This window comes from Eptatretus burgeri, chromosome 2 (assembly GCF_056783735.1).
Source record: "Eptatretus burgeri isolate ZD-2024b chromosome 2, Ebu_testis_v1, whole genome shotgun sequence".
Lineage (NCBI taxonomy): Eukaryota > Metazoa > Chordata > Myxini > Myxiniformes > Myxinidae > Eptatretus > Eptatretus burgeri.
In genome coordinates, this window is record NC_140962.1 from 123,147,377 (window position 1) to 123,175,310 (window position 27,934).

The 27,934-nt window shown below is 42.8% G+C and overlaps 1 protein-coding gene across 6 annotated transcripts in view; it reads left to right on the forward strand.

Annotated features, from left to right (window-relative positions):
• ARHGEF39 (Rho guanine nucleotide exchange factor 39) overlaps positions 1 to 27,934 on the forward strand; it is a 244,906-nt gene that overhangs the window by 64,612 nt on the left and 152,360 nt on the right. For all 6 annotated transcript variants that reach the window (XM_085871059.1, XM_085871060.1, XM_085871057.1 and 3 more), the window contains exons 2-3: positions 1,253 to 1,416; positions 25,216 to 25,310. In XM_085871059.1, the coding sequence (XP_085727185.1) occupies positions 1,273 to 1,416; positions 25,216 to 25,310 (239 nt within the window). In that variant the 5' untranslated portion in view covers positions 1,253 to 1,272. The remainder of the gene's footprint in view (positions 1 to 1,252; positions 1,417 to 25,215; positions 25,311 to 27,934) is intronic.

Sequence of the window (27,934 nt, forward strand, 5' to 3'; positions counted from 1 at the left end):
CGGGAAAAAACTCTTGGACGGATTTCGACGAAACTTGGTGGGGGGATTAGGTATGGTCCAAGGACCATGCCATTAGATTTTGGACTTGGGCCAAAGTCCAATATGGGGTGTGGCTGGGGAAAGTTTTATTTGCGACAGTTGGCCTCTCTGGCAGGTCTCATGATTATATCAGATCTATGTTCTGACCGCCATAGCGGCCATTTTGAAAAAATATTTGAATTTTTGTTTTTGCATTTCTACATGTTTTAAATGATTTCCAACCAATAATAAAATTTGTTAGAGAGAAAAAAAAAATTTGCAACTTTTTTTCCAAAAAATTCGATTTTATTTGAAAAATATTTGAATTTTTTTTGCATTTCTACATGTTTTAAGTGATTTCCAACCAAAAAAAAATTTGTTAGAGAGAAAAAAACAAAATTTTGCAACTTTTTTTCAAAAAATTTCGATTATATTTGAAAAATATTTGAATTTTTTTTTTTGCATTTCTACATGTTTTAAGTGATTTCCAACCCAAAAAAAATTTGTTAGAGAAAAAAAAACATTTTGCACCTTTTTTTTTTCAAAAAAAATTCGATTTTATTTTTTTGGCATTTCTACATGCGCGTCAATCTAGTTTAGTTTATTCAATCGTGGTTCAGTCGAGTCTGATCCGTTTTGACCTACAATGAATAGGATATCAGGTTCACTTAAGTGACCCAGCAGTATTGGCGGCGGAGGTTTTGCACTCTACCGAGTGCTCCCCCTCTAGTTTAACTTTGTTTTAGGTGGGAAGCATGGGAATTTGCGATGGCACACCCGTCAACTTCACTCTAGGTTACTTTTAGTGTCATTATTTAAGTGTTGTGGTCACAAACCGTTAGTATTTGTTTTTATCTTTTATTTTTTTGTTTTATTTCAGAGATTTTTGATTGTGTCTGTTCCAATTGATATTACTCTTAATGACACATTTAGGTGGCCAAATAATTGAAGAACTGTTGGTCTTGTGCTTTATCAAAGCATTTAATGCATTAACATGAAAGTAGAAAAAGTAGAATGGGATAATAAGTTATCCACTCATATTTTGTTTGCTATAACTATTTCTGAATGAAATCATCAAGCATAGAAAGGAGCTCTTTTTAAGAGCTCATTTTTTTTATATACGTTATATCCTACATACTTTGGTTTTACTGCTGTGTATGTTTTATTTGCTGATTCTTCAAAGGCACTGTCAAGAGCAAAAAGCAATGCATCCATCTTACTTGTACATTGACAGGGACATTGCCCCAGTTCTTCATGAGAATGGTTCAACCCACATCGACCATTGCGTCTGCCATTCTGCAGCAGCGGGAACGGTGGCAACGCAAGTTCATCTGTACATCTCGAGAGCTCGTTGCTACAGAGCAACGTTACTGCATGCAGTTAAATCTTCTCATCACAGTAAGCTTATTTTGTTCTTCCTTCCCAGCTGATCGCAACTATACCTTCCTTATCCCACCCACCATGTGATTGCATGCAAACAACTTATGGGCATGCCACTTGACAAATGTGCAAAATGAGACTTCTGTAGCACAATAAGAACCCACCATTGTATTATGGATGCAGGAGAGGAGGAGAGAGGTGGGGACAGAAGGGTTGCTAAGAGGGAATTATATGAAAGCTTGTTTGTACATTACCTTTTCGAGCTAACTTTAGGATTGCATTAGTCAAGTCGTGTAGGGTATTTACATGAGAGCCATTTGATGTGGAGATGAGAGAGCCACAAGAACTTGTGCTTTCAGTTTCAGACGAACAATCCCCAATGGATTCAGAGTGCACAAAATCTCAAAAGGCAGGAGTGAAGAGAGGCTAGTGTTGAGACTGCGAGGTAATGCTTTTAGATTGCGTTCTGGCGAAGCTTTACAACTTCATGGCAATGTTGGAAAAAGTTAAACATAATAATAATAATCCATTATTAGAAAATTAAAGATTGATATCACAAATGTGTTTACATTTGAAAATGAACTGTATTGATGAAAGCCTATGTATGTCAAGTGAATGGAATTTTCACAGCATTATTGTCGGCCTCTTTCACACTCGCAAAGTTAGTCTGCACTAACGTTATGATTGTGGAAATAGCATTGTTAAAGTTTTTGGATCCTCGGTTTGCATTCATGTTTTCCAAAAAGTTCAACAAGACTGTCAAGGACATCTGGCAATGTGAAATGTCATTTGATGAGTCCACTTTGTGAGGTGGGTTTCCAGTACCACATCCTTTGGATTGTGACACGTACCTTGTGAACTAGTCGACGTGAAACAAATGCACCCTGTTGTGATTTTTTTTTTTTCCTCTGGGGAAAATGGAAGTAACTCGGGTTATTTTTGCAAGAAAATGTAAGGAATCCTCATTTAAGCAACCCGGGTTTGTTTTTTTTCCCCACATACAGTAAACCCTTAAATATCACGGCGGTTACATTCCTGGAAAATTCTGCGAGAGTGGAAACCAATTTTGCATGGCAATAAGTGGATTTGGTTCCCGCCTTCCAGAAAATATCGAGGAAGGTCAGTGACAGCCAAAAATAAACGCATCGCAATTGAAACTGGAAGCAGAAGGGCACTCGGAAGAGCACGTACCTCCGCCACGCAATGCCTGATCCACGAGAACAAATTGGGCCCAATACATTTTTGAAATATCATGCTATATATATATATATATATATATATATCGGCCCTCATATCCTGCCATCCGGCCCTGCTCACCAAACTCTCTTAATATAGTATTCAAGGACATCTCCACTCACTGATTTCCTCTGCTGGTGCTGCCAACGTGTGGCCCTTAATGGAGTTCTTTCATCCGCTCTTCCTGTCCAGGCTGGAGTTCCACAAGGCAGTCTTCTGCACCCTGTTCTTTTTCTGGTTTTCATCAATGATCTCTCTGAATCTCTGGAAAATCCTCTTTATCGCTTTGCTGATGACTCCACTCTCTGCCGTACCATCTGCCATCCATCAGGTCAGCAAGCAGCAGCCTCTTCACTATCTCCAGATCTGGATAAAATCACAAGCTGGTCCAACACGTGGAACATGTCTTTCAATCCTGATAAATGTCACACTCTCACCATGTCTCTCTGAAAGGACATCTGGAACCCCCCCCCCACCCTCTTCCCTCGACTTTCTCAACAATCCTCCTGAAGAAGTCCTTTTATTCAAGCTTCTGGGTCTCACTATCTGTCGTGATCTTTCCTGGGAAAGCCACATTTCCAAGCTGGCCTCCAAAGCCAGCCGCCGACTGGGAATCCTCCGTCGTGCAAAGTCCTTCCTCGGCCCTCCTGAGCTCCTGACCACAAACAAAGCTTTTGTCTGCAGCCTGATGGAGTACTGCTCTCCCCTCTGGGCTGGTGCTCCCACCTCTAATCTTTCTCAGCTTCACAGTGTGGAAATCAAGGCATGTAGGATGATTAGTATATCCTGCGATGAGGCTGTCTTTGGGTCTCTCACTCTCTCACGGCAGGGTCGGTTGTCGGTTGTCTTTCTGTCTTCTACCATCTCCTCTCCAGCCTTCCCCCACGCCCCCCCCCCCCCATATTTCCACAGAGCGCTGAAGGTCTACCTGCAACCCTCTTATGGTAAAACTACCAAAATCAAGAATAACTGCTCACCATCTCTCTTTCATTCCTATTTTTTTTCCCCACCTTTGCAACAAACTCCCACACTCTCTTCAATCCCACTCTTCTCTCCAGGTCTTCAAAACAGCTGATTACCACCCTCTCTTATCTTCCCCCATCCAGAACCACGATCTTTTCTACCCCCGCTAATCCACCACAAACCCACCTCCTTCAAATTCCCTGCTTTCCTTCCTGAAAGTCCCTGTAGTGGCCATCTTGTTTACCCTGTGTGCTCCACCTCACCCTTCTCCCTTCCACAGATCTCCTCATGTCTCTGTTGCCCATCGTTTTTTCCTTTCCTCTCCCACCCCTCTTGTCTCCTGCTCACCTTATTGTGCGTTTCTGTGTGTTAGCTCTTTTTCGAGCCTCGACAGTGTACACAAGAAAATATAAATTCTCAATCGTGAAGAATCACGCAAAAAATTATTATATCCGGATCCGGATTCAGATCTTCACCAAAATTAAATCAATTATTCCTTTTCGCACACCCAACATGTCCTCTAAGTTTCGTCTGAATCCGTCCACAACCTTTTGAGATTTTGTGTTATATATCGTTTTTAGCACAATCTCTCAATGGTGAAGAATCACGTAAGAAATTCTAGTAGTCGGATCCGGATCCGGATCTTCACCAAAACGTAATCAGTTTGATCTTGTCACACCCCCAACCAGCCAACCTGTCCACAAAATTTCCTCCGAATCCATCCATAACTTTTTGAGATATCCTATACACAAACAGACAAACAAATGAAAAATCACTCATGGAATGACTACTTGCCGAAAAGGAATGGCCCTCGGTGGAGCACATACCTCCGCCGTTTACATTTTGTATGCCACTGAGAGGTCGCATCTGATTCCGGACCTGAACCAAAATCGAATCGGCTTGTTCTTGTCACCTAACCAACTCTTCCACCTCGTTTTGTCACAAGTCTTCCACAACTTTTAGAGATAACATGCTATGCATAGTTTTTGGCCCCATCTCTCAATGGTGAAGAATCAGTTAAAAATTAAATAATTATTGTATCCAGATCTAGATTCGGATCTTCACCAAAATTGAAGCAATTCTTCCTATTGGCACTCTCAACCTGTCCACCAAGTTTTGTGTGAATCCGTCGCCAACTTTTTGAGATATCGTGCTATATATATCGTTTTTATCCTGATCTCTCAATGGTGAAGAATCAGTTAAAAATTAAATAATTATTGTATCCTGATCTAGATTCGGATCTTCACCAAAATTGAATCAATTCTTCCTATTGGCACTCTCAACCTGTCCACCAAATTTTGTGTGAATCCGTCGCCAACTTTTTGAGATATCGTGCTATATATATCGTTTTTGGCCCAATCTCTCAATGGTGAAGAATCACTTTAAAAATTAAATAATTATTGTATCCAGATCTAGATTCGGATCTTCACCAAAATTGAATCAATTCTTCCTATTGGCACTCTCAACCTGTCCACCAAGTTTTGTGTGAATCCGTCGCCAACTTTTTGAGATATCGTGCTATATATATCGGTTTTAGCCCAATCTCTCAATGGTGAAGAATCACTTTAAAAATTCTCAGATCCGGATCTGGATTCGGATCTTCACCAAAATTTAGCGCTGCCGTCCTTGTCTGGTCACCTACACACACAAAAAAAATTGCAAAACAATTGCTTGAAAACTTGTGCCAAAAATCATGTGACAAACAGACAGAAATGGGTGCAAACATAACCTCCTTCACCTTCGGTAGCAGAGATAATTAACATGGAAAATAAATATAAACCAGCTTTGCGATGAAGTGTCCTGCTGCGATGAAGCAGATTAAATGTGTCCCTTCCCTTCTGTAATTTGTCGAAAGCCCCCACCTCTCTCTTTCTCCCTCTCCGTGATGTACAATAATCTTCACAGAGTGTCGATGCCGCCGACACACCTTCCTGAGCAAGAGCTATACTGGGTGGTTTGCCATTGCCTTCCCAGCATAGTTAGGGCAGGAATTTGGAATTTTTTTTCACGGTGCCGGCGACACCTTGCATAGTCTTTGCAAAGGACACTGTGAGGTCTTAAACGTCCACCAAGTCATGTCGGCAGATGGGACTCCCGTTTAACGTCCATCCAAGGTACAGCACACACAATGATTAATCGACCTGATTACGAAACATCGGGATGGCAGTTTATAGTTTGTTTGGGATTCAAACCTGGGTGAGACAGCTTATAGGCGAGTGTGCATAATGCCAGCCCATCTTGCCAGCCCCAAAGCCCCCACCTTTCCCTCTATATTATGTAATGTCTTGGTTTGTTTCTTTTTGTGAGCTCTCGATGTGCTTCTTTTCTAAATGGTTCTGCCATGCCCTCCCTATAAGTTTTCCGTTCAGTGTAAGATAACTTAAGCCACATAGTACGGTTAAAAGGATCATCGAATATCGAAATGTTGGAGCCAATCGGCACAATGGGCCTCATGAAGGCCACAGTATGTGTGACCTCAGGCCTTAGACTTAAGGTGTCAGCCTATGGGCCTGTGCAATTGGAATTATCCGATCGAAATAAACACAATGTACTATATTTGCACATAAGCAGCATGTAGGGTTTTGCTTCGTGTATGTAACCCGGGTTGTTTTTATTTTGGGAGCGATCAAGGCAGCGGTCTGTTGCTTCTGAAGGCAGCCCAAATGAAGGGGTGTGTCAGAAGAATGTGTTGCACGCTTGGAATAAGGTCACCCTGAAGGGCAGGTACTCTGCTGGTAGTAATAATAATAATAATAATAATAATAATAATAATTAATCGTATTAGTTCCCTCACAAGGAACTTCAACACAGGAAGAGATAATTTGGCCCATCAATCCTGCACAATGGTTACCAACCTGTGCTTCGTCCATGCTCTTTCCTTTCAAATGCTAATCATCAAAGAATAATGGTTACCACCTGTGGTTTGTCCATGCACGATCCTTTCAAAATGCTGAGCATCAAATAAGGAAGCAGCATGTTCTATTTTTAGGTTTTTTTTCAGAAATAAGCTCATAGAGTGGGTGTCGGTGTCCAGCCGTCCATCCATACGTATGTACAATATGTTTATGTACGTTTAGCATTTGACTAAAACATCTTTTCACAAACTACCCGCCCGATATCGACAAAATTTGGTACGATGCATCAGGACAACAAGGTATTGTGGGGTAGTGCTCCACATCCGGATGAGCCCCAAGAAAGGGGATAAAAGGGGGGTGTTGCCCCAAATATTGGTATTTTATTCAAAAATCTCCTTCTCAGAAATTGCCAAACAATTCCAGACCAAACTCGCCACGAGGAATCGGGGCCATGCCCTAACCTTAAGTTGTGCTCCTCATGGCTGTGTCTCCCCAGAAAGGGGACCATGGACCCCCTCCCCGAATTCCTCATTTTCATTAAAACATCTTCACAACTACCTGTGCGATACAGACCAAATTTGGTACAATTAATCAGGACAGTAAGATCTCATGGAGTCGTGCTCCGCATCCAAATCGGCCCATTTAAAGGGCGGGAAAGGTGGGTTTTGCCTAAATATTGGTGGTATTTCATTCAAAAATCTTCTCAGAAACTGACGACTGCATCCAGACCAAACTGGCCATGAGGTATCGTGACCATGTCCTAACCTTACGTTGTGCTCCAAATGGCGGTATCGCCCCTGGAAAGGGGGCCATGGCCTCCCTCTCCTAATCCCTCATATTCACGAAAACATATTTTCTTCACAAACTACATGGCCGACGTGGATCAAAATTGGTACGATACATCAGAACGGTAAGGTCTCATGGAGTTGTGCTCCCCATCCGGATTTGTCCCCTATAAGAGGCTGAGAAAGGGGGTTTCGCCTTAAATTCAGGTAATTAATTTTAAAATATTCTCAGAAACCAATGGCCCAATGCAGACCAAACTATTCATGAAACATAAGAACCATGCATTTAACTTAAGTTCTGTTCTCCATGAATGTACCACTTCAGGAAGGGGGGCCATGGCCCCTTCCCCATAATCCCTCATTTCACCCCACCTGTTGGGGAAATAACCGTCAGTCCCTCATGGGGCTATTTTTAAAGTCTTTGTTATTAATCGGCTGGGGTCAGGTTCAAACCGCCGACCTCCCAGACCCAGAGCAAACACTCTAAACCATTATGCCACTGAGTCTGGTTAAAACAATGAAGGGGATCGGACGTTAACCCTTCATCAGTTTTGTTATTGTATTGCGACGGATACATAGCCCGACTGTGGATTTTTTTTTCTTTCTGTCTTGTGGGGGTTTGTTGGGGCTTTTTAATGGTAGATTTTTTATTTTACACCAGATGGCATTACTTTTATTGTTTCTTGAATGGAACTTTCTGATGAGCAATATTTATTGACACGAGTATCAAGTGTCATAAAATAGAATCCATTGCAGTAATAATTTTCCTTTTTATATTTTAAAAGCGATATTTAGACAACAAAATTTTTCGAGGGGAGGTCAAATAAGTATTTAGCATATTTTCCATAGGTATTGGAACGTGACAACATCTCCAAACTTTTGTTCGCCATTGTGCTTAATGTTTTTCCATATATGATGTAACGTGCGCTTTTGATCAATATTTGATATCCAAGAACATTATTGATTGCTTTTAATGGGACACGTAGAAGGAAAGAAGGTACAAATGACATTAATAAAAGCAGTTCATTTGTAAAAACAAAACAAACAAAAATAGGCAGAGAAATATAAGAGAGGCCAATGGTCAAATCCCCATTGATAAGTGTGATGTAATTCACCTTGTAAAGTGAATGGTAATTATAAGGTTGCGCATCTTTTAGGTGGTTAAAACAAATATTACAAGGGTTTCAAAGAAATGTAGCTTCCCAAATGATAGAATTAACATTTAATAGCTGGAAATTAACACTTTGAACGATCAGAAGCAATTCAGGAAAATGCTACAGTCACAATATTAATTCGCAATCAGAGGTAATTGCTACAGTTTATTGTTGACGTACACTTTGCATAAAATGCAATTTTCTTTTAATAAGGTGGAGAAGGAGAGAAGGTAGAAATAACATTAATAAACCCATTTTAATTGTAAAAGCATTAAAATATAAGATGGACAAATGGTCAAAACCTCACCGGTAAAGGCCCGGTCACACCTTGACGTTTTTGCCAGCGATGGCAACGTATTAAAATGTATGTAAAACGCTGGCTTACGTTGAACTTTTGATGTTTTTTTTTAAAGATTCGGACGTATTCATAGCGACTTGGTCTTATGTATAACGCATTGGTAACGGACACAGAACGTTTCGTTGTGTTATAGATAACTTATACCAACGAATGCTGAACCTGTTGTCGGCCTACACAACCGATGCCCAACGATAGTCTAACTTCGGCATAGCGCGTTGCACGCATCGCCGACGATGTCGTGACGTAGCCTATTAAAAGGCTGACGCACAACAATTCGAATCATAACTGCCGTAGAAATGGAAGTGACAACATCGCGGTCACACCTTGGCGATCTTGCCAGCGTATGCCGACCTAAGAAAAATGTGTCTAAAACGTTGGGGCACGTCAAATACGGTATGAGTAAGTTTGGTATACGTGAGTACAACGCTAAAGTACGCTATCTTACGTCGTAGTAAGTAGAGTACGTCAAGAAATTTTAAACATGTTAAAAATTTTATGACGTACTCGGCGTATGACACACGTTCCGCATGCGATGGGGATAAGTTTTACACACGATATGCGGACGCTTACACACGTCCACAAAGGCTACTTATAAGCTACTCATAAGTCGAAACACGTCGCGGTAATGTCTTTTTTACGCGAAACTTATTTCTAACTTATGTTTGACGTGCTTTGAACCAATTCTTTACGTAGTCCCAACACACATTGACGTATGTAGACGTATTCCAATGACGTCTTCCGGTCGACAAAAAAAATAAATGAACGTGTTTCTAGCTTACAACTGCCATATAAAGACGTGTTCCCAGCGGTTTTGGGAATTGGTATATAAAAATGCTGCTCATAAAAGGGGAACCCAACAGTGTTTTCGAGTCCTTTTTGAGTCGATGTCCATGTCAGCAGTAACAGTATCAGTGTCAGTATCAGTATCAGTATTAGTATTAGTAGTAATTTGTTCATGTTGGCAGTAGTAGGTGAGTGTGAGGGGGAGGGTGTGGGTTATGATGGATCGTCCTTGCGTTTAACGATTTAACGATTTAAATGATAAACTCAACGATTTAAATGGCTGCATCTCCACTATTGAAAGTAGATGCTTGCGCTCAACAATTGGATTTTTTTTTACACTCAACGACTTTTAAACGGTACCACTCAGCTATTTTCATTGTTTACAATGAACGATTTAAATTGCTGTCACTCACCTTTGTTTTTTGACGCTGGGGTTTTGAAATTTGAAGCGTTTCTTCTGAACGTGTTAAAACGCTCAAACTCGACTATTTTAAATAGACGCTGCCGATAGACAATTGGAATCATAGCCAAGCTCGACATCGAAGTGTGAACATCCTCGTCATGCCGAAGAAAAGTTTGAAGAATGCTGCAAATAAGTGTCCTGGCCGTGGCCGTGGACGCTGACGCAAGGACGATCCATTATACCGACGTCTTTCAGCCTATGAGTAACTTAAAAGTAACGTCTGTCGATGTGTGGCAACGATCGCGTAACGTGCCAACAACACGTTAATCATAGGTTAGAAATAGGTTTCGGGTATGCTAAACATTACCTCGGCGTGTCTCAACTTATGATTAACTTACAAGTAGCATGTGTTGACGTCTGTCAACGATCGCAGACCGTGCAACTTGTGGCCAGCGTAGCGGAACGTGTGAGTCATACGCCGGCATATGTCGTGAAATTTCAAGCATGAAAACATTTGAGGACAACCAAAAAGTACAACGTTTAAAGCCAACGTACAACGACGTATGGCAGTGTTTTTCAGCGTGCTCTCAATGTTATCAAAACTTACCCATAACGTATTCAACGTGTGCCAGCGTTTTAGAAAAAAAATTCAAAAATCGGCATACGTTGGCTAAAACGTCAAGGTGTGACCGGGCCTTAAGAAAGATGATCCAATTTACCTTGAAAGGTGAATGGGAATTAGAAGGTTCCACATGTACTTTTTTTTGTACACAGAGTCGAGGCTTGTGGAAGAGCTAATATGTTGAACAAATCAGGATGCAACAGAACAAAAGGAACAGCAGAGAGTGAGGGGGTTGGGGGGAGGGGACACCAACAGCAGAGTTGAAAGACAAAATAGAGGGAAACTTGGACAAATAATGGGTGTGGGGAGGAATCAGAGGTATTGGAGGATGCATGGGGTGGACAAGATGGATACAGAAGCAAACTCTCAGGAAGGAAAAAGGAGAAATTTGGAAGGGGGTGGGCTTGGGGTGAGGGGGGTTAATGCAGGTAGATTGAATGGGGGTTGATCGAAAGTGGTGGTGAACAGCTGTTTTGAACATCTGGAGGGAAAAATTAGCATCTGGGGGGAAAAATTAGATTGAAGAGAATGTGGAAGTTAGTTCCATAGGTGGGGGGAAAAGGGCACAAATGAGTGGAGGTGAAAAGTGATCCATGATTTTAAATAGTTAAAATAAATATGTACAAGGTTCTGAAATTAATATATTGTTTCGGATCTGGGGTTCTTGGCTTGCCACGATGGGAAGCACTCAGGTCCCTCCCAAGCGCCTGGTCCTGAGGCCGCCGAGCACAGATAACTCCGCACATCGGCAGGTTGCCAAGCAACCATTAATGCCAATTGGCACTGCCAATCCTGGCAGGGTTACATGACCTCACGTGGTACCTTACCTGTGGACGGCCGAGTCATTTCAAGTTTTGTGCCCTCAGCACACACTTGGATTACTGCCCAACAGTACAGTGAGTGTGCGCTGGCTAACGAGAGCAAATCAGTTGGGGTACAACTTGCCGTCTAACTATACTTGTGCACTGTGTTGGGCTAATAAAGGAAAAGACAACCGACACAGATTGGAAAGAACAACAAACAATTATTTACGACAAACACACAAGCCAAGCAATCATTTAAAAGCAAGTATTTATGAGGAAGAAAGCAAAAAAGCACATAAGAGTAGATTTAACCATAACACGTATTCTTCTTATTCAATCTTACTCACACAAAAGTCTTTGCCATCATTTACTTAGTGGAGAAGAATAAAACAAGAAGAACTTAAAAATATAAGAAAAGTAAAGCATGGAGAAAAGAATAGCAGTCTTTTCTTTTCTTCCTCATCGCACACAGTCCAAATATACAAGAGAATGCAGAGGAAAATGGAATGGGAAGTGGAAATGTGGCATGATGGGACACGCAGCCGCGTCCTCAAGGTGCCCAGACCCAGTAGGCGAGTCCTCTTGGCATCCCAGATATGCGAGCCAGATATGTGACTTGCCCTCCTCTACCTCAGCTTTCCCCTTCTCAAGCGGCCATCGGTGAGGTGCTGCATTCACCCTCCTCATCTTTCGTGGCTGACAAGATCAAGACTGCAGGACGATGCTCGTGGAAAGAGTGTTCTTTTCCCACAAAAACTTGACAACAACTGCTCGTGAAACCTTTCTTTCTTCACCCTCACGTGGTTTTTTTCCCCTCCCTCTCATGAGCTTTCTTCTTCTTCTCTCACGAGTCTTCTCCGTCTCTCATTGGTCCACAGATGATGAGGGTGGGTCCACGACGTCGTCACTTGTGGAAAATCCCACGCCATTCTGAGGAAATGCTGCTAGCCACTCCCTTCAGCCCGAGCCCCTCCTTTCATACATACAAGGCTGTGACGGAAGCCCCGCCAACTCTCCCACACACAAGCATCCACTCGTACAGTTCCGCACTGGACCATGTTTGCGAGAAGCACCGCACCTCACAGGCCACAGACATCAAGCGTCATGCGGACCGATGGGAAAAAGGAGGGATTGTTGAAAGCAACCAAGGGGTTGAACAGAACGATGGTGTGAAGAAGGAAAGATTGATCGTAACGGTGGGGTAGGGGGAAGACATGACAGTGAGAAAATACAAACCTAGCCAACACATTCCCTCCTGAACCACCCTTTGATAAGGGACCAAGCACTATCTATACAAAGACTAATGAAATAACTAATTGTCAGCTCACTTACGTGTCCATGTATGCTCTCCCCTTGGGATAAGTTTTCCAAAACCATAACATTATCTTCTCAAATTATATAATTCACATTTAATAGATATAAATTAACATTTTGAATTCAAGAAAAATCCTACAATTGAAATGTTAATTCACAAATAATCACATGTAATTGCGCCTGTTTATTGTCAGATTCACACGTTGCATAAAATACAATGTTAAAAATATCAAGCAACAATAAACATGCCAAACTTTGCTGATAAATGAAACATGTCCTTCAATCTTGGAATATCTTTCTCTCTCCAGGAGGAGATATATTATACAATGCAATATATATATATATATATATATATATATATATATATATATATATATATATATATATATATATATATATATATATATATATATATATATATATATACTTTAATTCTCATTATGCAATGCATTAATGCACAAAGTCACATAAGACATTTGTTCAATGTTGTTTGATGCTCTTATAACTACTCAACAATCCTTTAGGCAGGGATAACAAGACTCACCGATGAGCTGTCTACCCTATGTTCTATTGTAGACCCACCTGCAAACTCTGATCCTGGTGCTTCAAATATGGGGTGTTTCTTCAATAAATACACCATCTTTCTTATGGTACGTTAAGCCAGGGTCCCATCCACCAACATTCGCTGTTACACCTTAAAGATAGCGTGGCATTTTTTTTGTAAAGACTAAAGAATAGGCCTTTGGGTGATGCTGGCACCCAAGCCAAATTCCAAAGTTTTGCCCAAATCAGCCTGTGGGGCTCCACAAAGTGCAACCCTGTGGTGTGGTGCTGGCAGTCACTTCTAACTGTAGCCTGGTGGTCCAAGGTATGGTCTTAAATGTGTCCGAGATGTGATAACAGCAACAGTAGCAACAACATCAGCAACAAAATCAATTTGATTCTGTCAAGTGTAAAGCACTGAATATTGTTTGAATCTCTCATCAGGAAGCTCCACAACCAAGTTCTGCTGCTGTCATACTATAGATAGGACAGTGGTGTTTTGGTCTTATGCTACCACTCATCTGGCCTTCCCTTGTCAGCATACATTCATTGTATTGCCCACTTTTTATGAGCATCCTTCAGGTCATACTTTTGACTCCCTTCCACTCCTTTGTCTCCTTTTTACTTTTCTGTAGAATCATCTCCCCTATGTCTGTACAGATGCACACTTCTCTCTTCTTTCAAGGTGGGATCTCATCATTCACATATACTCGTAAGCTTTATTTATACTCTTACTAATCCTGGTTAAACCAGGCTCTGTGGCATATTGGTTAGAGAGTATAGAACTCTGTAAAGAGTATAGAACATCAAAATCAAATAAAAATCCTGCTTAGTTGTATTTAATTATTCATAGATTTTTATTTATATTGTCAAGTCAACCTGTTCTTTCCTACTCTTTCAGTTAACCTTCTCTCTTCAGTTGTTTACCTCCTCCATCAGCCTACAAAATATATACACACACATTGCAGCAGACATAAGATATCTTACGCACTGTTTTCAATTCATGGAATGCTTTCAAAATTATAAGTTTGTTTATCACTTCTTTCAAACTTGTATTACAGTGGTATAATTTATATTCACGGTCTTTTTGTGGGGATTTTTTGTCATTGAGCTTTTATATATTGGGCTTACAGGAGCCTTCTGGGAATGTGTGGGATGCTGAACAGGCTGTCATAGCGGTTGGTATCCCCAAGAACCCCAGAAGGCATGGTTACAATTGGAATATGTACTTGTATACCGCAGCATGTAGGAAGTGTCCAATGAATATTTTACAAGGCAACGCTTTCATTAATTGGGAGACAGAAATGTTAGTATGGGATGCAATATGTACAATGTGATGCCTACTGATGTCATTGCTTGGCATGTATGTAATCTCATATTCTAGTGTTTAAATGGGAACTTCTGTGCTCAAACTGGTATAAAGGAAAACTTTGGGTTTTCTCGGTAATGTGCTATGAAACTCATTTTATTGTATTTTGTCGACGGGAAAGACGTACTTTTTGGGAGTGGTGCTTCCAAATCATGCATTTTACTTGATGTTGGATAAAAATGCACAGCCAGACTCCGTGAAATAATCATTAGAGTGTACATTTTGAGTCTGGGAGGTCGGCAGTTCGTTCCGACCTGACCGAATCTTACCAAAGACTTAAAAATAGTCTGTGCTACTTCTTTGCTTGATGCTCGTCATTTCAAGACATCATTTCAACAGCACAGCCAAACCTCATCAGCTGGCATCCTTGGAGAGAAGCTAATTTCTCCTTGATTGCCCCCATTGAGTGCAGAGAGAAAAGAAGAAACAAAAAGATGGTGTCACCAGTACCCAGAGTTCCCCAGCAAGTTTGTTTAGTTGTAAATAAAGTCACAGTTCATGGAAGAGCGAGAGCAGAGAATGGGTCAGAACATAAGAGAACACAAACTTAAGTGGAATTGTGGGAAACACACCAATAGCAAGGGAGAAGGATACATTGTTGGGACACTTGGCAGCAGAATCAGCATGGGGAGGAATGAGATGAAAGAGAGGAGAGGAGAACACTGTGGGTGAACAAGCTGGATACAAGCTCAAACACAGCAAGATAAGGAAGGGGAAAAACTGGAAATCCTTTTTGTTCTGTGTGTGGGACTGCGGTGACGAGGTCCTTCACGTCATTACCCTCCCGCACATCATCTTCACTCCTGAGTTCTCCTACACCCACTCCAGGCTCTCCCATTCCACCCTTGCTCAGTTGCTCGGTGTTCCATGCTTGCATGTCCATCCACCCATGCCCATACCCCTCCTTCTTTCCTTCCTTCACACCCTACCCCCTCCTTGTTTCCTTTACACTTCAACTCCTCTTTGCTTCCTTTTCTTCTGAACCATCCCTGCTTCGTTCACAACCCACATCCTTTTTGTTTTCCCTCTACCCCGGCCCCTCTCCTCTCCCCCTGCGTCCCGGCCCCTTTCTCCCCCCCCCCCATGGATCACAGGCTCGTTCTTCTCCCCCTGTGTCCCATCCCCGATCTTCTCGACCTGCATCCTGGCCCTTCACTTCTCCCCTGCTTCATGTAATGGCCCCCCTCTTCTTCCCCTGCATCTCGACCCCTCTTCTTCCCCTGCGTACCAGCCATAATTCTTCCCCTGTGTCCCGCCCCTTCTCTGCTTCCCCAAAGTCCCATTCCACATCCTACTGCTTCCCCCACTCCAAGCCCCCCCACCCCTTGCCCTTAGCTTTTTAATATCAAAAGTGCATCTTTATAATTGAGAGATAGGGCCAAAAACGATATATAGTATGATATTTCAAAAAGTTCTTAACGGACAATGACCAAACTCGGTGGATGAGTTAGTTAGGTGACAAGAACAAGCAGATTCGATTTTGGTTCAGGTCCGGATCCAGATCCGGCCTATCAGTGGGATACAAAAAGGTAAACTGTTCAGCCTGGCTGAGTTATGCGCTCTAACGAGTGTCGTTCTGGTTCCCAATGAGATCGTCCACTAAACATCTCATCTAAAAGAAAGAATGTTCCAAAATGAAGTCCCCTCTACTGGTGTCTGATTTTTTCTGGGAAAGAAAGCCAGGACCAAATACCTCAGAGGGATGCTGACACTAAGATATCCTTCCAGATTACTCACACAAAGTGAAAAAAAAATGAAGTGGACTGGAAAGGGAGATTAAAAAAAAATTGGAGCAATTTGTTGACAATAGCATCAACAGACGTTAAAATATAACGTCACATTGCCTACTCATCAATTTTCACAGTACCTTTGTTCCTTCAGCAAGTTGTCACATTTTGTATTGTGGAAACACTTTCACGTCATTCATCGGATCTCTGCAACATAAACCTGTGAGCATAAACGGCAGTCGTAGTTTCTTGATTCTCTTGTATCACCATGAAACTGAGTCAGTTGAGCAACATCTCTGTTGCCAGCGTCACCTTACAATATCAAGACGAGAAGGGCACTCAGTAGAGTGCACACATCTGCCATGTAATTCCTGATCCATGAGAACATATCGGGCCCAATCTATACATTTTTGAAATATCAGGCTATGTATAGTTTTGCCCCAATATCTCAATGGTGAAGAATCACTTTAACAATTAAATAATTATCGCATCCAGATCCAGATTCGGATCTTCACCAAAATCGAATCAATTCTTCTTTGTCACACACGCAATATGTCCACCAAGTTTAATCTGAATCTGTCTACAACCTTTTGAGATATCATGCTATATATAGTTTTTGGCCCGACCTCAATGGTGAAGAATCACTAAAAAATTCTAGTAGTCGAATCCGGATCTGGATCTTCACCAAAATCTATTCAATTTATCCTTGTCACACACCCAACCTGCCTACCAAATTTCATCCGGATCCGTGCACAACTTTTTGAGATATCCTGCACACAGACAGACAAACAAAAACAAATTCAGACGAAGAAGATGTCGTGCAGAGCACGATACTTCCAAAATCCATAAAACAAATTTGACTTCAAAAATAATTTGAGGTTGAATTCAATGTCCAAATATACAACTCCTCTTCAAACTTCAAGTCAATCAGATGAAAATTGACAATTTTAGAAAGTCAGCCTATATTGTCCTTTTGGCCTAGATGTTGACCTGAAAAATAATTGGTGGTTGAATTCAGTAACCTGATGTGCAAATCCTCTTCAAATTTCAAGTCAATGTGATGAAAATTGAGGATTTTAGAGATACCACCTTAGTTGTTGACCTTTGGCCTATGTTGACCTTTTGGTCGATATTGACCTCCAAAATGATTGGCTGATTGAATTCAGTGATCTGAAATATGAATCCTCTTCAAATTTCAAGTCAATTGGATGAAAATTGAGGATTTTAGAAATCTCTCCTAAGTTGTTGACCTTTTGACCTCAAAAACAATAAGCTTATTCCTTATGACAAACTGCACCATGTGGTGAAGTTTCGTGAAGCTCGGTTTAAAATTGTGACCTGTAGGCAATAAACAGACAGACCAACAGAATATCAAAATGAACTGACCAATATACTTGAAAAATCTTCCATTTTGCAAGTAATAAACAGACAGAGAGGGTTGAAAACATAACCTCCTTCACCTTCGGTGGTGGAGGTAATAATGACCAAAAGTCCTATTGACCCTTTAACTTTTCTGAACATGGCTTGAAAACACGGCTTTCCAAGTGTTGAATCCATCTCCGAGCTATGGTGAAAATGGTACACCTCAAAATGTCAACTCATTCATGTTCTTTTTTGACCTACCATTTTCACTTTGTATGTGGAAAACATACTCTCTGCATAATTTTCTACTTTGAATGACCTCTTTCTCCACTCGATTAAATTGGATTTATTGACCCGAGTGCAAATTTATGTGCATAAAATGTTCTCGTCCAGCTTGTCACTTCTCAAACTTGTCTTTATTTGATTCTTACTACAGCATGAGTTTATTAATTGATGGAAATAATGCACTATTATATGCTGGAAATATGGCAAAATTCTAAAATGGTTTCTTTCTAATATATGGGTCCACTGATTTAATGAGTCACTCACTCGTAAGTGATCTGCTCTTTCATTTTAATTCGATCAATGGACCAAATTTATATTCTCATTTAATCAAATGGGAAAATATCTAATCAATGGAAATATAAATTGATGTCTGAAATTTTTCAACAACTGATTTTTCCCAAAATATGTAATTTCCATAAACTATTTTTTAGTTAAAATCTCTCCCTTTTCCCTTGGTGTTGAATGTAGTCATGTCCACCAATTTTTTATTTGTGTTGAATCACTCCTAAATATTTGGGAAAATGAAGGTTCAAATGATCCTTGAGGATAATCAATGGAGAATAATATGATGATGAACATACTTTTGAACTTGTATATTGCAATGGGATACTAAAAGATTGTCATGTTATTTCTAAGGTCAGGTCAGGTATGGGAGCATGCGCCAGAGCAGCGTGTCACTGCGTCCACTTTCCGCCGGTACTCCAGGGGCCTCCGTATGGCCATCCCCCAGGCAGATGTCTGGCCCATCCCCATCTCCTTGAGATGCCGATCAACCTGCTGCAACCACGAGGCACGTGGTCGGCCCACTGGCCTCCTCCACTCACGAGACTCCCTCGCTGAGAGAATCTGGTGAGCAGGATCAGCGTCAGAAAAACGAGCCACATGTCCATACAGCCGCAGCTGATGCTCACGGACCATGCAGGTAACAAATCTCATTTGAGTCTCTCTCAGCAACCGCTCGTTGGACACAAAGTCCGACCAGCGATAGCCAAGGATTCTCCGAAGAGACCTGGTACCAAAGGAATTAACTCTCCGTCTCAGATCCTTGGTCAGAGTCCAAGTCTCACATCCATAGAGCAAGACTGGAAGCACCAAGGACCTGAAGACATGGACTTTCGGCCTCCCGCACAGGTACCGGCAACGCCACACCCCATGATCCAGTGAATCCATGACTCCCCAGGCCTGACCCAGACGTCTGTTGACCTCTGACTCACAGCCAGCAGAGACATGAATATCACTGCCAAGGTAATTTCTAAGAAATATCATTATTTATAATATAATATACACAAGAACAACGAGAGCAGCACTCGGTCGAGTGTATACCTTCACCAGGCTGAACAGTTTACGTTTTGTATCCCACTGATAGGCCGGATCTGGATCTGGACTAAACCAAAATCGAATTGGCTTGTTCTTGTCGACTACCCAACTCATCCACCAAATTTTGTCATAACTCCTCATAATTTTTTTGTTTGATATACAATGTCATGGCTCCTATAAGAGCTAACATACATGAGGTACAACAAGGGGAGAGGAAGGCACAAAACAGTGGGGAACAGAAACATTAGGAAGGGAGATGGATAGACAGGTTGGACACGACAGGGACTTTCAGGAAGGAAAGCAGGAAATTTGAAGGAGGTGGATTTGGGGTGCATTAACGGGGTTAGAAAAGATCATGGCTTTGGATGGGAGAAGATGAGAGATGGTGGTGAACAGCTGTTTTGAAGACCTGGAGAGAAGAGTGGGATTGAAGAGAGTGTGGGAGTTTGTTCCAAAGGTGGGGAAAAAAGAATGAAGGTGAGCAGTGATTCTTGATTTTAGTAGTTTTACCAGAAGGGGGTTGCTGGTGGACCTTGAGCGCCTTGCGCAAATTTGGGCGGGACAGATAGGAGACAGAGCAGGAGGGGCGAGGCTGGAGAGTAGATGGCAGAAGAAAAGAAGATTTGCCTGTGGTGAGAGAGTGAGAGACCCAAAGACAGCCTTATCGCGGGAGATACCAATGATCCTAAATGCCTTGGCTTCCACAGCGTGAAGCCGAGAAACGTGAGAGGCGTGAGCACCAGCCTAGAAGGGAGAGCTGGACTCCATCAGGTTGCGGATGAAAGCTATGTACATGTTCAGGAGCTCAGGTGTGCCAAGGAAGGACTTTGCACAACGGAGGATTCACATTCGGAGACTGGCTTTGGAGGCTAGCTTGGACATGTGGCTTTCCCAGGAAAGATCATGGCAGATAGTGAGGGCCAAAAGTTTGAATGAAAGGACTTCTTCAAGAGCATTGTTGAGAAAGTAGATGTTGGGGGTGGGGGTGGGGGTTCCAGATGGTCCTTTCGGAGAGACATAGTGAGAGTGTGAGATTTGTTAGGATTGAAAGACATGTTCCAAGTGTTGGACCAGTTTGTGATTTTATCCAGATCTGCAGAGTGAAGAGGCTGCTGCTTTCCAATCTGAGGGATGACAGATTGTATGGCAGAGGGTTGAGTCATCAGCAAATATATACAGAGGATTTTCCAGTTAGAGAGATCATTGATGAAAACCAGAGAAAGCACAGGGCCCAGAATACTGCCTTGAGGAACTCCAGCCTGGACCGAAGAGGGGATGAGAGAATTCCATAAAGGTGGACACGTTGACTGCGACAAGAGAGGAAGTCTGCGAGCCATGAGTGGAGATGGATTTGGATGCCATAGGGAGAGAGTTTGGTGGGCAGGGCAGGGTACCAGATTGTATCGAAAGAACGTGATATGTCTCGGGAGATGGCTTTGATCTCGTGTCTTGCATTGAGTCCCTCCATCCATTGTTTGGAAAGCTGGAGCAGAAAATCTTGCGTCGAGTGACCTGGTCTGAAACCAAATTTATGATCGGAAATCAGCCCATTGGAGAAGAGGAAGGATTTAATGCCGGAAGCAATGATCGATTCCATAACCTTGTTGATGATTGGGAGAAGGCTGATTGGTCTGTAGTTGCAGGGATCTGCTTTTGCACCTTTTTATGCAGAGCAGAAATGTTTGCTTATTTCCAAGCAGGTGGCGGATGACCTTGAACAAATGAGGTGGTGAATAGAACAGAGAGAGGGGAGCAAGAGCAGTAATGTTTTTAGGACACGTGGGCTGATGCCATCTGGACCGGTTTCAAAATTAGAGTCGAGGTTTCACATCAAACTCTCCACCTTGTCGGGAGAAAAAGATACGGAGTCCAAGAACAGCTGGGTGTGATTGGGTCAGGTGGGTCCTGAAAGTGATGGGTTTGGGACACAAGATTTAGAAGCAAACACGGAGTTTAAGCATTCAGCTTTTCCACGTACAGTGTCAGCTGTGTGGCCATTTGAGGTAAGGGAGGGGATGCAGGGGGAACATACACCAGAAACAGACTTAACTTGATGCCACCAGGGTTTGGAGGAGGGTTCAGAGTTCAGGCTTGAGATTAGAAAGATGTTTCCTGGCTCTCCTCAGGGTAGACACACACTTGTTCCGAGCTTTGTGGAAGGAACTGAGATTGCCTTCAGTTGGACTAGCCTTCCATGAGGGGAACGGAAGTTGTTTCAGGACAACTACCTTGCCACAATCTTTGATGTACCATGGGCGGGAGGAAGGGTATGACAATTGAAGACGAGGGGGGATAAATCTGTGTGTGAGAGAGAGCAAATTTCTTTGAAAGAATTCCCAGGATGAGTTGATGTCGGAGAAAGTAGAGATGGGAGACCAGTCTAGAAATTTGATGGCTGCTTCGAGACCCTGCCAGTCGGCCTGAGTGAAATGCCTATCTCGACGTTGCTGAGGTGGTTCTCTAATAACAGCCAGAGAGATGTCTACTTTGACAGGCATATGGTCAAATGAACCGATTGGATCAGAGGAAGAACAGCAGATATTTTCAGGGAAATTGGTCAAAATCAGATCCAGAAGGGATGGAGTACCGTTGGTTGAGATCCTGGTTGGGAAGTTGACAGATTGTGTCAGTCCCAATGAGTCACAGAAGTCTTTTGCTGAAGAGCCATGGCAGGTGAGGAGGTACCCACACCCAGCCTACTGGCATGATGACAAATGAAGTCACCACATACAGTATGAGGAAGAGAGAGTTGGGATGAGAGGATATAAGTTGGTCCATGTTTTTGGTGAGCGAGGTGTAAATAGAGTCATCACTGTTTGGTGGACGGTACGACACACATGTAAACATGAGGTGGGAATGGAGTGGAAGCCATAGCCAGAGGTATTCCAGGGGGTTTGGGGGATTGAGGGCAGTTCATGGAGAGAGAAGAATACAGTTTTTGATGGGGAGGAACTCCTCTACCAGGATGAGGGTCAGGTCCGTCATACCAGAGTATGGAGCACCCAGCGAGAGATACTAAGGAGTCAAAGACATCTTGAAGGAGGAAAGTTTCTGTTCAAGACATTGTCTGGTTTGTCAGTTGCAACCTGTATTGAAAGATCTGTCAGGGTTGAGCGAAGGTCCCGAATGTTTGAGATCCACACTGTTAAGGAATAGGGAGGTGGGGCAAGCCTTTGGGTGCGGGGGAGGGGTATTTTTGGACGAGGGAGAGTTGTTGACAGAGTGTGGGGGTGTTGAAGAAGAGCTAGGGTAGAGGGCCAGATGAGGAGGGGAAAAGGCTCTGTGATGATGGGATGAGGCACAGTGGGGAGTAATAAGAGAGGGGCAGAGGGAAGTTGATGCTTGGAGGGGATGGAGGGATGAGATGAAAGCAAGACAGCAGGGGAAGGTTGCAGCTTTGTGGATGTGAGGGGTGGGCAACTTTGAGAAGGGGGAGTGAGGGGGAGATTGGAGGGAGAAGGGTGGGAGGGGACAGTTGAGGGAAGGTATTTTTCAGAGGTTTTTTTAATTAAGACTTATTTTAAAATTTTCTGCTGTGTTCTTTTTCACAATTATGAAAGTAGACATCTGTTCAATCTATACGTGTGTGTGTGTGTGTGTGTGTCCTCCATAACCCCAAAACCATCAAACCTAGCAGCCTAAGGGAACTCCAAGGAAGTGAATCAGTGAAAATTGAGTGTTTCGGTTAATTTAAACACTCCTTTTGAAGACAATTAATGGCCTTATTTAATTATATATTTTATCAAATGCATCCTCGGCTACCTCGCTCTCGATGGAGTCTTAAGGTACATCCTGGCTTAACTCACTGTGGTCTGAAGCCGCCATGTTTTTTTGGCCTGCTCAACCATATCTTGACTTGGAACATGCCACAATGATTTCTTCATGATAAAGTTTTTTTTTGTGGTTTTTTCACTTTCTTCACTCATATTATGGAATGTCTGATCATCATACCCTCGAATTGCTGGATACATTGCATTGTTTATAAATGCCCAGAGATGCCATCGTTCGTGGAATTATTTCATTTCCGCACATGCCATAACCTCGAGAATCTCTTAAAATAAGCCGAATTACAAAATTTAAGCTCCAGAATTGAACTTATCAGCAGTTCCTGCTGCTAACAAAAATTGCTCATTTGTCCAATTCTGACATATTTGATATTTTGTGCGTCTCCAGGAGGAGTTTCATATAATGGTTCGGTGATTGCTAATCGCTTGCCAAGCGTGCCATTCCTTATCAACCAATTAATTGGAGGCTTTAGCCACTTGGCAAGCACTCTACCATATTTGCAATGTCACTGAATATGATATATTGATCAACTTGAACAATGTTCAGGGAACACTCGCCTGTGATAGCCCCACGTTTAATACAAATTAAAAAACAGAAACGTTTCTTTAATATCACGGCAGGATAGCTGAAGGGTACACATGCTCGCTCTAAGCTGTCTTGCCTCGGGTTGAATCCCGACACAGCTATAAACTGTCATCCCGGTGTTTCACAGGCAGGGTGATTGATCAATGTGTGTGCCGTTAAGCTGGACATCATAACTGCCGGAATCCAAGCCAACTGTCATCCTTCCCTCCTCACTCTCCCCTCCCCTCTCTGCCCCCTCCCATCTCTCTCTCTCTCTCTCTCTCTCTCTCTCTCTCTCTCTCTCTCTCTCTCTCTCTCTCTCTCTCTCTCTCTCTCTCTCTCTGTCTCTCTGTCTCTCCCTCTCTCCCCCTCCCTCTCCTCTCTCTCCCCTCCCCTCTCTTTCTCCCCTCCCTTCCTTCTTCTTCTCCCTTCTTGCTCCCCCTCCCTCCTCTCCCTTCCCCCATCCACCTTTTCTCGCTCTCTCCCCTCCCCTTTCTCATCTCTCTCCTCTCCCCCCCCCACTCTCTCCCATGCTCTCATCCCTCTGCCTCTCTCACACCTATCCCACTCCTCCCACTCTCTTTAGGAACTATTTAGGACTGACAGTTTAGTTTTGAATTTAAAACAGCTTCCCCAGAGTGCAGCATGTATGAATCAGATTTGGAGTGAGCCAACCGGAGGGGTGTAAAGGTCACTACATGTCCAAACGTGCATGCAGGCAGGTCTTTGCCTAGTAGATTGTGTGGGTTTAAATGCTCCCGCTCGGTTTTATATGGAACCCAGTGGTTGAAATGAAAATGTTGCAGTGTGGGCGTGTTTTATTGCTCTTCCCTTCCCCTCATGTTGCTTTCCCTTCCCGCACCCCTCCTTACTCTCCCTCCCTTATTGCTCCCCCACCCATCTTCGCTCCTCCGACCTTCTTTCCCCTTCCCCCTCCACCTTCTCACCTCTCTCTCTCTCCCCCATCCCTTTCTCCCTCCCCCCTCTTTTTCCCCCCATCTTAGTATTCCCATCAGTGAAGTGACGGGTGGTTTTTGCTAGTGAGAAATCTATGCCTTTGCTGAGTGCAGCAAAGTCCGAGTTGTGCCCCACAATCTAATTGGCTCGAGTTATCCAATTGGCAGGCCATTTATTATTATGCAGCAAGTGGTCAGAAGCAAAGTGGGAAGTCCCATTTTGGTTTTGACACGATTCATGGATCAGTTTGGTGCATCACGGGAAAGTGAATGAAAAGTACACGGAACTTTGTTGACACTTTATTAACCTTTAAAAAAAAACATTTTTTTTCAAAGACACAAAAGGTAAAACGTTGTTAGTTTCTTTTCAACTTTGCTTGTGTGATATTTTATGTTGAAACTCGAGTTACAACAGCTAGACTTTCTCAGTCGGTGTACCTTTTGAAAGCTGCCGTTTTTCTTAAGAGAACTATGCAATGAGATGTTACATTTGAGGATTAGAGCATACCTTCTTTTCCAAGCCTACCCGCTTGATACCAATTTATTGTAAATGTTTGCTTCCTTTGATTAACATTGAGGGTTGAACAGGTATACAATTGTAATGCTTATATACATTTATCACTTGTCTGCAGTATTTTGTTGACATCTTGACTGCCAAAAAGATCCTCTGCCAAGCAGTGCAGAGTGCCATTTTTGGGTGCATCAATGAAATCCGTTCAGCAAACAGGTAAGGACTAATTGTTTTACTGAAGTGAGAATGTAAAGAAGTGCAAGCATTTTGTGATGCCTGCATTCTGTAACCTTGTGCATGTTTTAATCTGCAATTGACAACTAAAAAACAACAACCTTAAAATTCCACCAGAATGCAGAGTGATTAGAATGACATGTAATAAATGTTGTTTCTTTTATCATGAAGGCTGAGACGTCGTTATACATTGTCAATTATAATGGCACGAATCAATAAAATAAGGGGAATTGTAAAGCTTGGTTGTGGATAACTCTCCTGTGAGCGATCCCGAGCAACAACAAAATATTATAAGCAAACCAGTGAGGAGAAACCGAGCAAGCACACACACAACCATTGCATGTACAGGATGTTTCATAATGATTGATACAACTTTGACTTCCTGCCATTTCTTTGTTTTTTGACTGATATCGTTTTCTTTTTCAGGGTTTGGTGTTGTTATCGTAGTATTTGTTCCCTGGGATTTCGAGTTCTGTAGCTCAACTATGCAATTGACGGTGAAGCAGAAGACAAAAGTGGTGGCTCTGTGGTATGAGACTAAATCATATGTAGACATCCGCCGGAGGTTCTGCCGGGAATACAACTTCAGAACATGTAATGGACCCACAAATTGTGCCATTCAACATATTGCGAAACATTTTGAGCACAAGGGTACAGTACACAACTAGAGCAAGGGCAACAGTGGCAGGCCAGCATCAGCAACCAAGAGCCAAGCCAACATCAACGCCGTGTGGGATTCTGCAGTGGACAGTCCCAAGAAGTTCCACCGTTGGTGCTCCCTGGAGCTAGGCATCAAACCAACATCAGTCTGGCACAACCTCACTAAGGAACTGAAGCTTTTCCCATGCGTCATCTCTATTAGGCATAAACTGAGTCAAGATGACATGAGAAGGAGACTTGATATGTGCAATTGGCTCAGTGACAGGATGGAGTGGTATCCAAACTAGATCAACCTGATCTGCTTCAGTGGTGAAGCCCATTTCCACGTGAATGGTGCCATCAACAACCACAACAACTTTTTTCTGGTAGGTGTCTACATATGATTTAGTCTCATACTACAGAGCCACCACTTTTGTCTACTGCTTCACTGTCAATGGCATAGTTGAGCTACGGAGATAGAAATCCGAGGGAACAAATACCACGATAACACCACCAAACTCTGAAAAGGAAAACGGTATCAGTCAAAAAACAAAGAAATGGCAGGAAGTCAACGTTGTATCAATCTTTTTGAAACACCCTGTACCTTCTTGGCACAACTCTTTTGAGTGCCATTGGTGACCCCTGTCGGGCAGCCGAGACCCTACAGTCTCTTGGGGAAAGCATTATGGCTGTCATTGTTTGGCATATTTTTGTTACAGCCAGTCCATCACAGAAAATGATAAAAGGGAAACAGACTGCTCGTAAGCTGAGGCCAAAATCTGTGCAGCCACACAGAATAGCCAGAATGTGTGAAGAAAAGGATGACTACACCTTCTCCAATGAGGAAGGGGATCCCTGCCTCACAATAGGACAAACCTCTACACCAAAGCTAAAAGCTAAAAATACATCACCTGTTCTACAACCTACTGTGTGTGCAAATTTGCCTCTCTACCCCACCGCTCCCCCCCCTTCTATAGGGCTCACGAGAGATACATCCTGTTCCCCAATTTACCTTCCGGCCTCCTTGTCTGTAATCCTTATGGAGGCGATGAAACGTGCTTGACCGTTGGCGTTTCTATCCCGTCCTAACTATCTCTAACCTGGGACACTCATGAATGCATTCTTTGTCATGTGGAATCCCCTGCTTACATATTGGCTCACCCTGAGCCAGAGCCATACCCACTAATCCATGGGGAATCTGCTTTAGCTCTGCCGTTACACAGTCTATTTCTGACTATGACTTCCCAATTTTATCCTTCCTCTTCTCCAATGGCTTGATTTCCAATCATCAATTTGGTTTCAGACCAGGTCACTCTACCCTGGATATGCTGCTTCTGCTCTCCCATCAATGGATGGAGGTCCTCAATGCCAGACAGGAAATCCGAGCCGTATCCCTGGACATATCACGTGCTTTTGACACAGTCTGGCACCCTGCCCTACTCACCAAACTCTCTTCCCATGGTATTCAAGGCCATCTCCACTCATGGCTCGTAGACTTCCTCTCCTGTCGCAGTCAACGTGTGGCCCTAAATGGAGTTCTTTCATCCCCTCTTCCTGTGCAGGCTGGAGTTCCTCAAGGTAGCGTTCTGGGCCTTGTTCTTTTTCTGGTTTTCATCAATGATCTCTCGGACTCTCTGGAAAATCCTCTATTTCTCTTTGCCGACGACTCCACCCTCTGCCGTACCATCTGTCATCCCTCAGACCGGCAAGCAGCAGCTTCTTCGCTCACTGCAGATCTGGATAAAATCACAAACTGGTCCAACACGTGGAACATGTCTTTCAATCCAGACAAATCTCACACTCTCACTATGTCTCTTCGAAAGGACCGTTTACAAAACCCCCCCATCCACTTTCTCAACAATCCTCTGGAAGAAGTCTTTTCTTTCAAGCTTCTACGTCTCACTATCTGCCATGACCTTTCCTGGGAAAGTCACATTTCCAACCTCGCCTCAAAAGCCAGTCGCCGA